This window comes from Narcine bancroftii, chromosome 2 (assembly GCF_036971445.1).
Source record: "Narcine bancroftii isolate sNarBan1 chromosome 2, sNarBan1.hap1, whole genome shotgun sequence".
NCBI lineage: Eukaryota > Metazoa > Chordata > Chondrichthyes > Torpediniformes > Narcinidae > Narcine > Narcine bancroftii.
The window spans coordinates 158851159-158867552 of NC_091470.1; the positions used below are offsets into that span (position 1 = coordinate 158851159).

Sequence of the window (16394 nt, forward strand, 5' to 3'; positions counted from 1 at the left end):
TAAAAATATATCCTCTACTAACTGACTAAAATGTGGAGACTTTGAGGTACATGATAAAAATAGTTGCTTCAGTTTCAATGACTCAATAGCAAGTCCTCACTCAATTCCTCGCCTTCACTTATCGTCCCTGTGGAATCCAATACCAATCAGGGTCAACCTCAATAAATTCTTGATTCCAAGTGACAAAAATATTGGTTTGAAGATTAAATCCCATTAACTTACAGATCTTAAATATATACAGTACAGACTTACACCACTACACAGCACTGACAGAACCAGCTCCCACTTTATTACTTGTGGATAGCAGCTGCCTTACATAAATAAGTCTAGAGTTTAGATCCCATCAATGAAGTGCCGTAGATGGGGCTTTCTCCCAATGAGCTCTCTAGTAGCTGACAATGAAGCTTGCCGCCTGATATGCGTTCTTCATTACAGACTGCACGATGGGCAGGAGACCATGACCAATAGTGTTGGTGCTGCCTGACTGATGGTAATAGCTCTCACTCATTGGAGGTACATTTCCTTAGTCACTCCTCAGTTTGATCCAGTGGAGTGCATAATGTTGGCTTCTAATTGTAAGTTCAGACCCATGAGATTCTGAAAGCTCCTTTCCACCCGACTCCTCTTCCAACCCAAATTGTGCTGGACTTAGTGCATTCAATGTGGAGAAATCAGATCAGACACCAGAGTAATAAAAGCCAATCCCTGACATTCTACAGCAGGCACCATTAGTTTAAATCATCCCGATTGTTTTATCGTGGTTCTCAAGCTGTGAACTGTTAGTGTCAGTTTTAACGTTATGTTTAGTTTGATTGTAGAGCTCATATACAGTCTCTCTAATAGGTGTTAAGTTGTAGTCATGGAGCTGGCCTTGCAGCTTTCTATACTTTAATGTGAAGATTGTGTTTGAGTTGCCGCAGTCAGGATAGTAGATGGAGCAGAGCATTTCTGCTCTGAGACACAATTTGCACAATGTATCTCATCCCTGCAACAACCCTCTTCTGTGAGGGATTCCAGCAGCTCAATACTGGGGTCCAGCAGCCGTGGTCGGGAGATCTATCCCATCTCGTGTTCGGAAGAGAAGCTCTCCCGGTTGGATGACATGTTCAGTTTGCCAGCTGCCATTGCTATACTGCTGATAAAAGTCTGTGTCAGCCTGGAACATGACCAGTGCCTGGGCTGTGTGAATGCGCACGTGCTGCGCCAGACTGTTGGCCTCCAGGAACTTCTCCCCACAGGAATCACAGGCGTACAGAATGTGAGCATTTGGATCTGTAGAGAAAACAGCCAGCGAAGATGGCATTAACTAAAATATCCAACACTGAACTAAAGAAGTCCAATGGCTGACATTGGCCCCATCTCACAGTAAAAATACATCTTGATTTTTACTAAATGGGAAAGCTATATTGTCTCACAGAAACCAAGGTATCCATCCCAATGCAGCAAAGGATAGCTGCACTCACAAGAGGTGGTGCCCTAAAGGCAAGTTAAATCAACACCGCCCTCTGAGGGAGATGTAAACAATGCTGTGAAGAAGAAGGGGGGGTTATTCTCAAAGTCCTTCCCTCAATCAACATAACTTAACCAGGAATCACCTTGTTTGTGGTTATTTACTTGCAGTTGCACTCCCCATGTTTCAACACTTCATGAGGGGAACAGTTGGAATAGAGTGGGGAATAGGTGTAGGTGGGAAAAGTGGGGTACAATGGACGCACAGTAGGGACTAAGCTGATATCAAATTGTGGCGATCAGATTGCATTCTGGGTGTTGAGGTGACTTCAATACCGAAACCCTAATGTTGCTCACCTGCCTCCTGAACCTGTTCCACTGCTTTTGTAATCTCTGCCTTCAGGACCTCCGTTTCATCTGCAGTTACAGCCGTTGCCACTGGGACCACTGAAAGAAAACAGCAATCAAACCAATCCTCACAGTGTGCTCCATGAATACAGAGACCAAACACCAATGGGAAGTCAGAATATTATCAGTGACAGGGATCAAACACCAATGGGAAGTCAGAATATTATCAGTGACAGGGATCAAACACCAATGGGAAGTCAGAATATTATCAGTGACAGGGATCAAACACCAATGGGAAGTCAGAAACATTACATTGGACAACAAAGATTTTGCTTCCTGAACACGATGGGGTATATTTTATGGATTTTTGGCTGATCACAAATTACCTTAAAATTTTCCTATCACAAACTGATTTTTTTTAAAGATATAACCTATTTTTGAGATTTCCTGTCATATTTTAAGTCTACTTCAAGCTACAAAACCATAAAGTGCGACATATCATTGAAAATTTATTTTATGCATTTGCACTTGAACTTCTTCCCTGCTGATCTTGGAGCAGTCAGTGATGAACATGGTGATAGGTTTCACCAGGACATTGTGACCATGTATCAGGACATCTGGGATTCATCAATACTGGCCGACTACTGTTGGACACTGTCTCAAGAGGCATCAGATGCTGAGTACATACAAAAATCAGCAGCAAAACGTTTTTAGGTCAGATTTCAGATTTATTGTCAAGAGTACATGAAATCACATACAATCTTGAGATTTTTTTTCCTGAGGGCGAGGCAGAATTACCACTATTGGTATACAGCGTATACATGTAAACAAATAAACTGTAAACAGGTAATGAATGTAAACAAACTATGCAATCCAGAAAGAATTTTTTTTTAAAATCAACAAAGTGTACAAGTAAGAGTCCTTAAATGAGCCGCTGGTTGAGATTGTTGTTGAGGAGTCTGGTGGTGGAGGGGCGGCAGCTGTTCCTCAACCTGGTGGTGCGAGTCTTGTGGCAACTAGACCTCTTTCCTGGGAATAGTGCTGAGTGGTGTGGTTCCTTGATGATTGTCACTGCACTCTGACGGCAGCGTTCCCTCTAGATGTTCTCAATACTCGGAAGGGTTTTTCCTGTGATGTCCTGGGCTGTGTCTACTACCTTTTGGAGGGTCAGTTGAACTAACACTATGTGTTAGTATCATTATGCGATTAAACATGATAAATAAAAGTTAATCGAATGATACTCCAACTTTATACAAATCTGAAATTTTTTTGTATTCAGCAGAAAGTTGCCTATCGTAATCCTCAACTTTGTTTCAGGAAGCAAATCTTTTGGAAAAAACTTGTTACTCAGTGTTATCAGCGACAGGGATAAATACTGCATCATTCATTCACCTCGGGAACATATTTTGGCTGGTGACACTTGTGTCCACATGAGTGAATCATGATTTGATCAATGTTCACATTGCAAATTCTTGACATTGGCCATTTTACTCATTTTAAAATATACTTTATTCATAAAGGTTTCTAAAATATATAAATATGGAATGTTCTAGTCAACATCCCAATAAAAGTGTTGATAGTCACCTTCTACCTGAATACATTATCAAATTTACAAACTTAAATAGTTCCTGACTTCTAACAAGTTTCAACTAATTTGTCTGCTTCAGCAGAAACATCCAGAACTGTGACCTTTCCCTGCAGATCCTTCACTGTATGTATGAATGATTACTTTATTTACTTATTCAAACTATAGTGAAAGCCCCTCTGGTATCTGGAACCTAAGGGGATTGGTAAATTCCAGTAAAGTGCATTTTCCGGTTGCTTGAGATTGTGTGTTGCACGATTGGCGAACTAACGGTGAGGTGCACCAATTTTAAACCCATATTCTTTACCTATTTATTTTCTGAAATTGTTCTGCTGGTTGCTTGAGTCTGTTGGTTGCTTGACTTCTGGGTAACAGAAGTTTTACTGGCAAGGTTAGATTTTGTTAAAAAGCTGCATACCCCATTGTACCAGATGCCTGACTGGCTGAAACTTATTTCTCTGCTCTCAATTTTTCAATGTACCTTTTGACAGAACCAACGATACTACAAGGCCACAGTAATGGCAATGCTCACCTGTCAGCTGGGTGACGGCTGTAGCGGCCAGTGCCTCAGTTGCCAAGGTAACCATAGTATCCGTTGTGACAGTGACGACATTCCTGTTTTCGTCTTCTTCTTCATCTTTGCTTTTGAGTTTTTTCAGTCCCGTCTTTCCTTGATGCACAGTTTTAACATGCGAGCGGAGGTTGTCAACCCGATTGAAGCCTCGTCCACATGTGTCACAGAGATAGGGCTTTTCACCTGAACGGGAAGTAGATGATTACAGGGATCAGCACTGAACCATCTCCTGCACATAACCTACCTGCACTGTTTATTCTTAATTGAAATGGGCCACAAATTATAACCAACTCTCAAGGCATAAGGAGGCCTCATGTTACGTGGAACTTTCCTTTGGATATCCAGGAGTTTTGATCAGTATTACAAGTTTTTAAGTGTTCACTTTGCTATCCATTACACATTTCTGTCTTTGATACCCCTTGAAAGTTATAACTGCAACAACTTTAGCAAACCTCAGATTATATCAGATATTTTTTTTTAATATTTTATTTTTGTTTTTTTCCCAAAATTTATACATAGTAACATTTTAAATAAATATACTAAACTTTTTTTCACAAACACAACAAAAGCAAAACAGTACTTCCCACCCTCCTTCCTCCCCTTCCATACATACAGATCCATTCACCGTCAGAGCTTTTTTCAGTATGTAGAGGACAGTTGGGAAAACCACGTTTTTGTATTTATAACAGTTACTTTTATAACAGTTTTTTTTTCCTTTTTATTTCTGTATCTCGGCCCCTATGTGGTCCAGGTGTGGCTACCAGACCTTTACAAAAATGTCATATTTATTTTTTAAGTTGTATGTGATTTTTTTCCCCCCATAGGTATACAGCTGTTCATTTCTGCAGTCCATCGTGCTAAGTAGAGGGGAGTTGGACTTCCAAGTGATTGTGATGCATTTTTTTTGCTACTGCCAGTGCTATTTTTATAAATGAGATTTGATATTTTGACAATTTGTCACTTATTTCCATGAAATTATCTAGTAGATAGGTCTGGGTCACCCATGAAGGCCACTCCTGTTATCCTAGTTAAATTTCTGTGATTTCTTGCCAAACTGGCCTCACCTTCACGCACGACCACATGGCACGTAGAAAAGTTCCTGTCTCAGTCCCACATCTGAAACGCATCTCTGAAATTTTGGTTTTTGATCTGTGTAACTTTTGTGGGGTAAGATATGATTGGTGTGAAAAATTAAACTGAACCAGTCCATATCTTGCATTTATAACTGATGTCATGCTGTCCTTCAACCAATCTGACCAGCTTCTTTCTGAAATCACCACACCCAAGTCTGACTCCCATCTTTCCCTTGGCCTCTGCAACCCTGATTTTGCACTTTTGCTCTGGAGACCATAGTACATTTTTGTTATAAATTTGGATGTATTCCCCATCCAAACTGTTGGTCTGGTTTCAATAATTTCAGGTGGGGTCTACATTGGTTGCCATCTTCCTCTTAAGAACAATCTACGCTGGAGAAAACAGAACAAGGTTCCATTGACCACTCCATATTTGTGTTTTAATTTTAATTGCTCAAAAGACATCAGAGTTCCTTCTGTGTAATAGTCATTAATATATCTTATACCTTTGTTATACCACAAATTCAATATTCTATTGCCCATGTTCATAGGCAATAACACATTTTTACACAATGGTGCTTTTACTGATAGCCCTACTTTTTTTAAACCTATATATTCATTCATTCTTGCCATGTTCTAATCATATGTATTAGAATGGGATTATCCATCTTTTTCTTAGTGATTTGAAACTTCACTTACAGATAAAATCCTTTGCCTCCCCCTCCTCCATTGAGTACATTCCCATTTGAACCGAAGACAGGGGTTTATCCTCAGTGAAGAAGGCTGCGAGAAATCTGAGCAGATAGGTAATATTTTTTTGAAATCTGGAAGTCTAAGTCCTCCCAACCAGTAGTCCCATGTCAGTTTTTCTCATGCAATTCTTGGTACCTTATTATTTCCATAGGAACTGTCTAATATGGTTGTTTAGTAGCTTAAAAAAGTTTTTAAGTCATAGAATAGGCAATGTTCGTAAAAGGTATTGCAGTCTTGGCATCACTTTCATTTTGACACAGTTAACCCTTCCCACTAAAGTAATCGGTCAGTCTCTCCATTTTTGTAGGTCTCTTTCTATCTTCCCAAGAAGAGGAAGATAATTTAGTTTGTACAGATTTTACAAGTTATTGTCCATTGCTGTTCCAAGATATTTTATTCTGTCTGTCTTCCCTTTAAATTTACTTCCTCCTTGGTATCTTTCATATTCAAAATTTGTTAATGGCATTATCTCACTTTCATTCATATTTATTTTGTAGTCTGATATTCTTCCATATTTTTCTAGTGTAATTTTTCCAAAGATTTAGCCAGTTCTGATAGATACAATAGTCTATCATTGGCGAATACACCGGATTTTGTGTTCTTCTTGCCCGACTTTGAAGCCCTTTATATCCAGATTCCTTCTTATTATCTCTGCTAGCAGTTCAATCTACAAATAAGAATTATTAGGAGATGAGAACGAAATGGAAGAGCTTTTGCTGAATGTCGAACTTCCGAGGCTGGTAGAGAGAGAAAGGTTAGAATTAGATATTCCCTTCACAAGGGAAGAAATTGAAATAAAAAGTGCTGTGGACAGGGGGCATCCCTGTTGCTCAATCTACTCAAGGGGAATACTGTCAATTATTTGTTATTATTTTAGCTTATGGTTTATGGCATAAAGTTGTACCTAATTTATAAATTTTGTGCCTATACCAAAATTTTCCAGTGTTTTAAATAAAAAGGGCCATTCCAAATGGTCAAATGCTTTTTCTGCATCTAGGGAGACTCTAATACTTGGATTTCATTCAGATTTAGCCATGTGCATTATGTTAAATAATCTTCATAGACTATTTGAGGAATGTCTTCCTTTAACAAATCCTGCTTGGATTTGTATCAGTTTTGAAGTATTGTCCTAACCTATTAGCCAATGCTTTGGCTAATATTCTATAATTAGCATTTAACAGGGATATTGGTCTGTTTGTCAAAGTTTTTTGTGGGTTCCTATTATTTTTTGGTAACACTGTAATAATCACAGTTGAGAATGACTCCAGGAGGGCTTGTGTTTCCACAGCTTGGTCCAGGACATCCATTAAAAGGAGCATTAATAATTCTTTGAATTGTCTATAAAACTCAGGTGGAAATTCATCCTCTCCTGGTGATTTATTAGCCTGTAGGGTGCCCTGGGCATTTTCAATTTCTTCCCTTGTGAAGGGAATATCTAATTCTAAGCTTTCTCTCTCTACCAGCCTCGGAAGTTCGACATTCAGCAAAAACTCTTCCATTTCGTTCTCATCTCCTAGTAATTCTGATTTGTAGTTTCATGTAATATTGTCTAAGTGTCGTTAATTTCTTTTTTCTTATATACTAAAATGCCTGTTTCTGTTTTTATAGCATTTATCATTCTTGATGACTCTTCTGTTTTAATCTGCCAAGCTAAAACTTTGTGTTCCTGTTCACCCAACATAGTATTGTTAGTTTTTAATATAGCCTTTTCTGTTCTATATGTTTGTATTGTATTATATCTTAGCTTTTTATTCTCCAGTAATCTGTATTCTTCTTGTCGTCCTGTTCTTTGATATTTTTTTTCTAATTCTTTAATATCCTTCTCCAAACTGTTTACTTCTGCCATATGTAAGGAGAGTGTGACAAACGCATGACTTATGCCATGGAGTTCTGGATTGACTAGCTGCTTTTGCTATCTGTCATTTCAAATCCCTGAATTTGAACAATAATAGTCTCTAATTTTTTTGATGCCTCAAAACAGCAACAAAATGTAGGCCTGGATCATTCCAATACTATAAAAAACACAATGCTGGAGAAACTCAGTAGGTCAAACAGTAGCAAATATGAAGATATATAAGCAACGATTCGGGAATGAGCCTGTAATGGCACTGATTTTTCCACAGCTGACAAACAAAGAATACAGTCACTCGTTTCTTTCAGCACCGTGAAGTCAACTTTCTTTTACTATTCACTAGACACAACATTGCATCCTTCAACTCCCCAAACACCTCCTCTGATCTTCTCATGGGTTCACTGTCACACAGGTGATCCTGACACTCTCACTCTCCTCGTGCATCTGAGATTCATCACCCGTATACTGATACTTAACATACATTTGCATGCACTCTATAACCCCCGGATGTCGCATCGCTTACATCATCAGTGGCAGCCGGCACTGCTCCTGACGTCCGGAACTGCAACAAGCCCTTCATCAAGGTATGAATAAAATGTTACGCTCATGCCTTGGTGAAGGGCTCAAGCCCGAAACATTGGTTATGTGCTGTATCTTTACCTTTGGTACATAAAGTGCACTATTTGACCTGCTGAGTTTCTCCAGCAATGTGTTTTTACTTCAAGCAGTGTTTGCAGACTTTCATGTTTTACTCATTCCAATGCTGACCAGATAGGCTGTGCCTTTGCAAAGAATATCATTTGGAGACCAATTAAAATTCTAAAATTGGAAGTTCTTTCACATTCATCCTGTTACTATAACCACTGAACCAGCATATTCCCCCTCATTTTAAACCATTCTTTACACAACAACTGTCAACAGTGGAAATCTTTTCAGCATCACGGATTTGAAGAGGACTTGTCTCAGAAATCATTGCAGCTTGGGGCCTGCAGGTCAGCATCTGCTGTGCCTCACCTGTGTGGATGATAACATGCTTGGCAAGGTCGCCGGCATTGACGAACGCCTTGTTGCAGATGTGGCACTGGTGTGGCCGGATGTTGTCGTGGTGCCGAATGTGATTGGCCAACTGGCTCGACTGTGTAAATCTTGGGGGGGGGAAAAAAAATCACTTGAAAAGAGCAAGCTCAAACAACAGCCGAGTAACGTTACCTCCACTATTGCCCTCAGTACTGGTGAGCTTATTTAAAACCCCCAGTCGTGGAGACCTCAGAACTCATTAAAATTAATCCGTTCAGTATAACCTTCAAAATTGATGGCGGCCTCTGTACAAAACGCAGTACTGGTTACATCAGTATTCCTCCCAGTCCTTCAAAATGTGTGGGTCAATTGGGTGTAATTGGCTTGTGGGCTGGAAGAGTCTGTTACTTTGCTTATATGTCCAATTAAAAAAAGATTGAGTTATACCACTATTTTCTTCAACCCTTCCCTGACAGTAGCTTCTCTTTCCTCAGGAACCCCATTCTTTCCTTTTTCTGAGTTTGCAACTTTGATCATCAAGGCAGACAAGGCAGAGCACTGGCGGATCCCTGTTGCTGACCTTTTCCCGCAGCGGTCACAGACGTATGGCTTTTCCCCTGTGTGCTGTCGGATGTGAGCGATCAGAGAGCTGGCCTGGGTGAAGCTCTTCCCACAAATGATGCAAATGCAGGGCTTCTCACCTGTATATATATATATATATATGTATTAAAAAAAAAACAGCACACTTAACACAGCCGCAGAAACATGGAAGGGTTGGTGAGAGCAAATGTAACATTGCGGGTAAACGGGAAAGGGAGCGGGAATGCGAGTTGAGAAGAGGCTCAGTTTCCAGGTGAAGTCCAGAGAAATCTGAAATTAAAGCAGAGCCTGCTGCAAACACTCAGTGGGTCAGGCAGCGTCTGAGAAAAAACAATAATGTTTCAGGTTGAAATCTCTTCCTCAGAAGAGTTATAACATGTTATAAACCAGTAAAATTAGTTTCTTTTCCTTCCCACTACATCTGGCCAACTACCAGCTTTCCATCCTCTCCAGGAATTGCCGATTCTTCCTGAATCACACGTTTGTCCATGGCCTCATGTGCTGTCCCACCAAGACCACCCGTAAATTGGAGGAACAGCACTCGATTTTCCACCTGGTCACCTCCCTTCCTTCCCATACCTGTCTCCTTTCCTCCAGCTCTCTACCCCACTTCGCTCTCCATTCAAAGCCATCACCCCCCCCCCCATTTGCTGGTGTGCCCTCCCTCATCCTCCTGCCTGTGGGATTGTGCTTCTCCCCCTCTCCCCAAATGACCTGTTCTGTGCTGTATATGGTTATTTTGTTCAGCTGCCTGCCGATATGTTTTTATACTTTGATGAAGGGATCAAAAATTAAATGTTGGTTATGAATCTTTATCTTTGCTACACAAAAGTATACTGCTCGACCAGCTGAGTTTCTCCAGCACTGCGTTAGTAGTATCACACGACCCCTCAGCTGATTTGCAACTTCAAGCAGTGAATGCCAACAAGTTCTGTCTGTTGGGAATGGGCCCAAACCTGACTCTGTCCTTGCCTGATTTGTACATGTTTGCAAGTGATCAGGAATAAGTTTCTCCCCTTGCTGGTCACGGGCCACTGGGAAAATCAGGAAGGACTTGCTGGTACCTGGAATCCTGATGCCTTACGAAAGTTAAAAGTGCTCAGCTTTGGAAGTGTGGTGATATTGGAACTGGGCAGCCAATATGCTCACAGGAACGGCAGCGTGATAATGGTTTATAGAGGGATAATTATCAGCCCATCACTATCCATGAGGCGAGTTTAATGTCTCATGTAAAACCCTTACTATACATCATTCCCTTACTGCTAGTCTGGAAGCTCTGTGTTCCCTCTCAGGACAGGATCTTGACTTTGCAGCTTTCTGACTCAGTGAGACCAGTCAAAGCGATCGTACCACCAATTACAGCAGTTGAGCCTGGACCTCTGTGGTCTGCCACCCAACTGGGAATGTATTGCTATTTATCAAGTCAAATTCTTATTGTGCTTTTGAGTGGCATGGGAAACTAATCCAAGGAGGAAAAAAGGAACAAAGAAAACTAACAGATGGCATCTGGTAAATGCAGGCATGCAGCTGGCTGCAAGGATGAGGGAAAAGGGGCAGAGAGACGTGGCAGATCCTCCGTCTCCAGGGAAAGCAGGTACCGACGTGATTACAACCACACCCAGATCAGTCATGAAGCTGTGACCCAGCCAATGATCCAACTCAGCTCGAGGTCACCAGCAGCAGACAAAAGGCAGCATCGTTATCAGACAACAGATCTCCTCCCGCCTGCATCAAATGTAATGAGCTCTGATAATCTGATCTGAACAGCGGGATATTCAGATACCTGTGTGAATGCGTACATGGCGCTGCAGTGCTCCAGGATCGGAAAATGCTCGTTGGCAGTGCGAGCAGACATACGGCTTCTCACCACTGTGGATTCGCAGGTGTCGCTTAAGGTTTCCTGAAAACAAGATCAAACAGAGCTGGAGCAAGGATCAAGGGAAAAGGACTTGTAATAAATTGGTGATGTCCTACGAGAAAGCTACAAAGCATCCCACAGCTCTGTTCCTGACCATGTTGAGAACTGACTTGTTTTTTTTTTGTAAGAGGTGCAGCACAGTAACAGGCCCTTCCGGCCCACGAGCCTGCGCCGCCCATGTGACCAATTCCCTTCTAAATCCGTACTTCTGTTTTCAGTATGTGGGAGGAAACCGGAGTACCCAGAGGAAACCCACGTGATCAGGGGGAGAACATACAGCCAGCAATGGATTTGAACTGGGGTTGCTGGTGTTGTAATAATATTCAGCTAACCGCTACACCAACTGTGCTGGCCTCTCTTAACGACACAAAGTCCCAATAGAGCAAGACATGATGGAATTTCCAGTGGATTATTACTCATTTAATAAAGAGATAAACAAGAAAGACCGCAGACGCTGGGGTCTGGTGCAGTGCACAAAAGTGCTGGAGAAACTCGGGAGGTCTCGCAGCATCCATAGAAAGGGAAAGGCGGTTGACATTTCGGCCCAACCCCTGTCTCAGGAGTCTCTTTCTATGGAGCTTGAGTGACAGTTACAGTTCACAGAGCCAAGATAACAATGAAGTCAAAGACAGGTTGTGGGTTCAAGAGCCACTCCACAGTCTTCAGCACCCAAAATGTCAGCTCACCCTTTGGTGCACACCTAAAATGCCTCCTTATAAATGGGAATTAAACTAAGATCCTGCCTTCCTTCTCAAGTAAACAGATCCCATGGTACTTCAAAGAAGAACACAATAGCTTTCTCTGGCACTCTGGTCAATATGTATCCCTTTATCAACACTAGGAAGTACTAAGCCATTATCACAGTGCTCCATGTAAGATTTTGCTACATGCGAATTGGATGGTGTTTCCAGTCCTTCCAACAGTTTTTTTTTTAAACATTGAACTTGTGTGATTTTTCTGTTCTAAAGTGACTCCCTACCTTCTGGGAGTGGCCGTTCACACAGGAACGAACTCCAAATACCCGTTATCACACCGCAAGTTTAGACAGAATATCTGAAATGCGATATTTAAGGAGCCTGTCGTTCACAGACTGTCTGCAGTTCAGTTCAGACCGCAGGCGATCCATGAAAATTACCAGGGGTCGAGGAGGTAAAATGTCGGAACGGGGATGAGTCCTTATTCCCGTTCCAATATTTTTACACAGACTGCGTTCTGGGGAATTGGGAATAATTTCCTGGAACTCAGTGGCTGTGTAAAAAAAAAACATAAATGACAACATTTTCAAAAGTCCTTTATTGCTGAGGGACATCGAAGTTTGAACTAATTAAAGCCTTTCTTCAAATGAAAAAGGTCCCACAAATAACAAAAAAAGTTTCATAAACCTATTTGAGGGATAATTACACTGGACAGCAAAGATTCTGCTTCCTGAATACCTTTGGATGTTTTTTATGGATTTTGGGCTACTGACCACAAAAAACACCATGAAATTTTCCGATCATATCCTTTTTTTTAGATATAACCTATTTTTTGATGTCCTGCCATATTTTGGTCGACTTCAAGCAAACAAAACCATGAAGCACAACACGACATTGAAAATGCATTTTCTGCACTCACACTTCTCTGCTGATCTCAGTAACGAACATAGGGAAAAGTTTTACTTTTCCATGGAAAAGCAGTACTGTACCAGGGCAACTGGAATCCATCAATGCTGGCCGACTATTGTTGGACACTGACATGAGAGGCATCAGATGCTGAGTACAAATGAAAATCAGCGGCAAAACATTTTTAGGTCAGTCGAACTAATGCAATGTGTCAGCATCATTATGCGATTAAATGTGCTACATTCAATAAAAGTTAATTTAATGTTTCTCCAACTTCCACGTGATGCAGCAAATTTGAAATGATCTTTGTGTTCAGCTTGAAGTTGTCTATCATTATCCCATTTTTTTTTCAGGAAGAAAACCTGTTGAAAAGATTTGTTGTCAGTGATATTGCCCAGGTCACCAGGGAGATCATTCTGCTCCTCTTCATGTGAAATCAAGGGGTGTCACCTTTGTTGAACTGGCTGAAAGCTGGCACCTTTAGCAATACAGCACTATCTGAGAACTGCACAAGTCTGAAAGCTTGGGTTACGTCCAAATTTCTTCAGGAAGTATTGGGCCTACAACCTCCTGACTCAAGAGGGCAGAGTTTGAGAAAGGACTTCAGTTACTCTCCAGCCCGGGAGCACAAATGTCAACATGGAGCAGCTCTTGCTGCATTCTGGTGAAGGTCAGTTAATTCAGTCCAGTTTCTTTCCTGATCACATACCTGCTGATGTCACGTCTGGGCAAGGTGTGTGGCAGAATGGCCTAGCAAGTTATTACCCTTTTCATAAAGTTGGAACGACAGTCATGGTGAGCTCAGCTCTCACCTGATGTAGTGAACTGCTTCCCACATTCTCTGCACTTCAGAGGTCCATCTACAATGTGAATTTTCAGATGGGCTTTCAAGTTTCCTAGCTGTAAAACACAGACATTAATTTTCATTACCAGTTCCTGATATCTTCAAAGATTTGGGAATGAATTACCAATTAAAATCGAGTACAAATCCCACAAAAATGCAATGAGCGAGTGTGATGACAGATTCCAGTTCCAAAACTTTCTTTGCACAAAAACTGAACGACTTCCTCCCTCGATGGTGAAATTAAAGGTTCTGCACTTCAACGGGACTCTGACCTTGGCAGTTGGCCACAGGCAGGTGAACTCTGACCTAGGTGGCCGGCACAGGAAGTGGAAAACAGAGCTTTCAGAAAATAATTATAATAATAGCAGTCAGCTCAGCAACAGAACTCAGGAGGACCAGGAATGACCACATATCAACAACTCAGAAGTGCAGTCCACTTAACTAGTGACCTATTGTGGACACTCAACATCTCACTTGTCAGGAAAGGGCAATTTCTTGAGAAGACTGGAGCAGGCAAGACTACCAGCCACCATTATGTCAACATTCTATCGGAGCTCTATCGAGAGCATCCTGGCTGTCTGCATCAGTGTTCTACAGTTGGTGCAGAGAAATGGATAAGTGGTCAATCCACAGGACCATAAAAGAGGCTGAGAGGATCACTGGAGTCTCCCTCCCACCCCCCCCCCTCCAATCAACGTGATCTAATGGGATCGTTGTCTGAAGAGAGTGCACAAAACCATTGAGGACCCCTTCCACCCTACACACAGCATCTTTCAGCTGCTCCCATTGGGAAAGAGATACAGGAGTAGCAGAGCCAGCACCACCAGACGAAGAAACAGCTTCTTCCCATGGGCAGTGAGAAACCTAAACACCCAAATGAACTGCTCACACTATCCATCCGAGACTTTCACATTCAGGGAACAATATTTATTTGCATATTTGAATACTTGTTCTCCACATGTATTATTTGTCTGTATGTGTGTTATATCTGGTTGCGTGTCTGCATGTTTTTCACCGAGGATCAGAGAATGCTTTCTCATTAGGTTGTACTCATGCAATCAGCTGACATTAACTTGACAGAAACATTCTGACAGCAAATCAGTACAATATAAAACAGACAACGTTGGGAAGGAAGGAGGGTAGATGAAAGTTTGTTGAAATTTGATGTTTGGTATGCCACTGGAAACCCTGGTGCTGACGTGCTTTCTTCACGATGCCATTAGTGTGTTGGATCCTTTTAGATAGTGACTCCAAGAACTTAAGTTTCCTTACCCTCTCCACCTCTGATGACCTAATGATCACTGGATCATAACTCTGGATGAAAACTCTGGTTTTCCCTTCCTGAAGTCACAATTTAGACTCACAAATTCAAACTATTCTTGGGAAAGGAACTCTTGCTGTGATTTTCTTTTTGGGGGACACAAAATTGGATGCTAATTTAACCATTTTACACCCCAAAAGCCTGGTTGTAAGAAACATTTGCTGCTTGCTCACTAGGTCGATCTGGCTCTGGATTGGGAAGGGATTAGAAGATAAGAGAGTGGAGCAGGATTGGACACACCTACTTGACTCTTCTCCACCATTCAATGAGATCCATCAGTCTGATTCCCACAGCTCAATGGATGGCATCAATCTCAGCTTGAAGTTACACAGTGCCTCTAATGCAGAGAATTCAAAAGAACTCAACTCCCCAGAGGGAAAATTCCAACCAGTGTTCCAACACATCTGACCTCTCATCCCTAAATCTGGATTGGCACTCTGGGCAACCTTTTCCCACTTCTGAAGATATTTCAACGACCTTCCCAGAGAAGTGTGGGATGTTTTCAGCATGGAGAGTAATACAATCTCCCTATATGACAGATTGCCTGCTCTAGACTTCCTCAGTGGGGAAAGAAGCTACAGGATTAGATACCCAATTAAGGCATTAGCGCCAACTCAGAGTAGTGGGTGCCAGGAGATGGAGGGTGCCAAATCTGACCTACCTGATTGAATCGTTTCTCACAGTGGGGACACTTGTGAACCTTGTCGGCATCATGCATCTCCAGATGCCGCATTTTTGCAGTGGGATCGGAGAACGACCGCATGCAGTAGTCACACTGGTAGGGCTTCTCACCACTGTGCACCAGCTGGTGCCGTTTCAAGTTGCCAGAGGTGGTGAAGGACTTCCGGCAGTCTTCGCATGTGTATTTGGCCTCACCTGTGTGCCTCTTCTTATGCAGATTCAGCAGACTTATCAGCCGGTAGCTCTTCCCACACTCCTCACAATAGTAAGGCTTGACTGGACTGTAGGCAGAGCAGATACAGTCAACTATCCACAGGCTGTTCTGTTTCCCGGCACGCAGTCCTGGGCCATGCCGTTCCCACACATTCAGTCCCGGGCCATGCCGTTCCCCCACATGCAGTCCCGGGCCATGCCGTTCCCCGTCACCAACACACAGTTCCAGGCCGTGCCGTTCCCCACACACAGTTAAGGCGTACTGTACACCTACGAAAACAACCCCAGGCTGTACTGTTCCCCTACACACACATTCCCAGGCCGTGCTGATTCCTGACACCCAGTCCCATTCAGGCTGTACTGTTCCCCCACACACAGCTCTTTAAACCTTTCCTGCATTACCCTCTATCACAGTGCTTCCCTTTTGTTATCCCTTCTTTTCTCTCTCTGTGTCTCAAGATAAAATTAGTTATCTACATTGCTTCTTATTCTGAGGAAAGAGTACCACTGTGTATTAACACCCATCACAAATATCCCAATCATAAATACCAGTTGGTTTCTCATC

The 16394-nt window shown here is 42.0% G+C and overlaps 1 protein-coding gene across 1 annotated transcript in view; it reads right to left on the reverse strand.

Annotated features, from left to right (window-relative positions):
* Positions 1-267: 267 nt before the first annotated feature.
* The window catches only part of zbtb17 (zinc finger and BTB domain containing 17), a 40809-nt gene continuing 24682 nt past the window's right edge, over positions 268-16394 (reverse strand). Inside the window, exons 8-15 of the mRNA XM_069918881.1 lie at positions 15597-15897; positions 13583-13670; positions 11035-11151; positions 9232-9352; positions 8649-8779; positions 3915-4139; positions 1807-1896; positions 268-1272 (exon numbers count right to left, since the gene is read on the reverse strand). Coding sequence (XP_069774982.1) covers positions 1022-1272; positions 1807-1896; positions 3915-4139; positions 8649-8779; positions 9232-9352; positions 11035-11151; positions 13583-13670; positions 15597-15897 — 1324 coding nt within the window. The 3' untranslated portion in view covers positions 268-1021. The remainder of the gene's footprint in view (positions 1273-1806; positions 1897-3914; positions 4140-8648; positions 8780-9231; positions 9353-11034; positions 11152-13582; positions 13671-15596; positions 15898-16394) is intronic.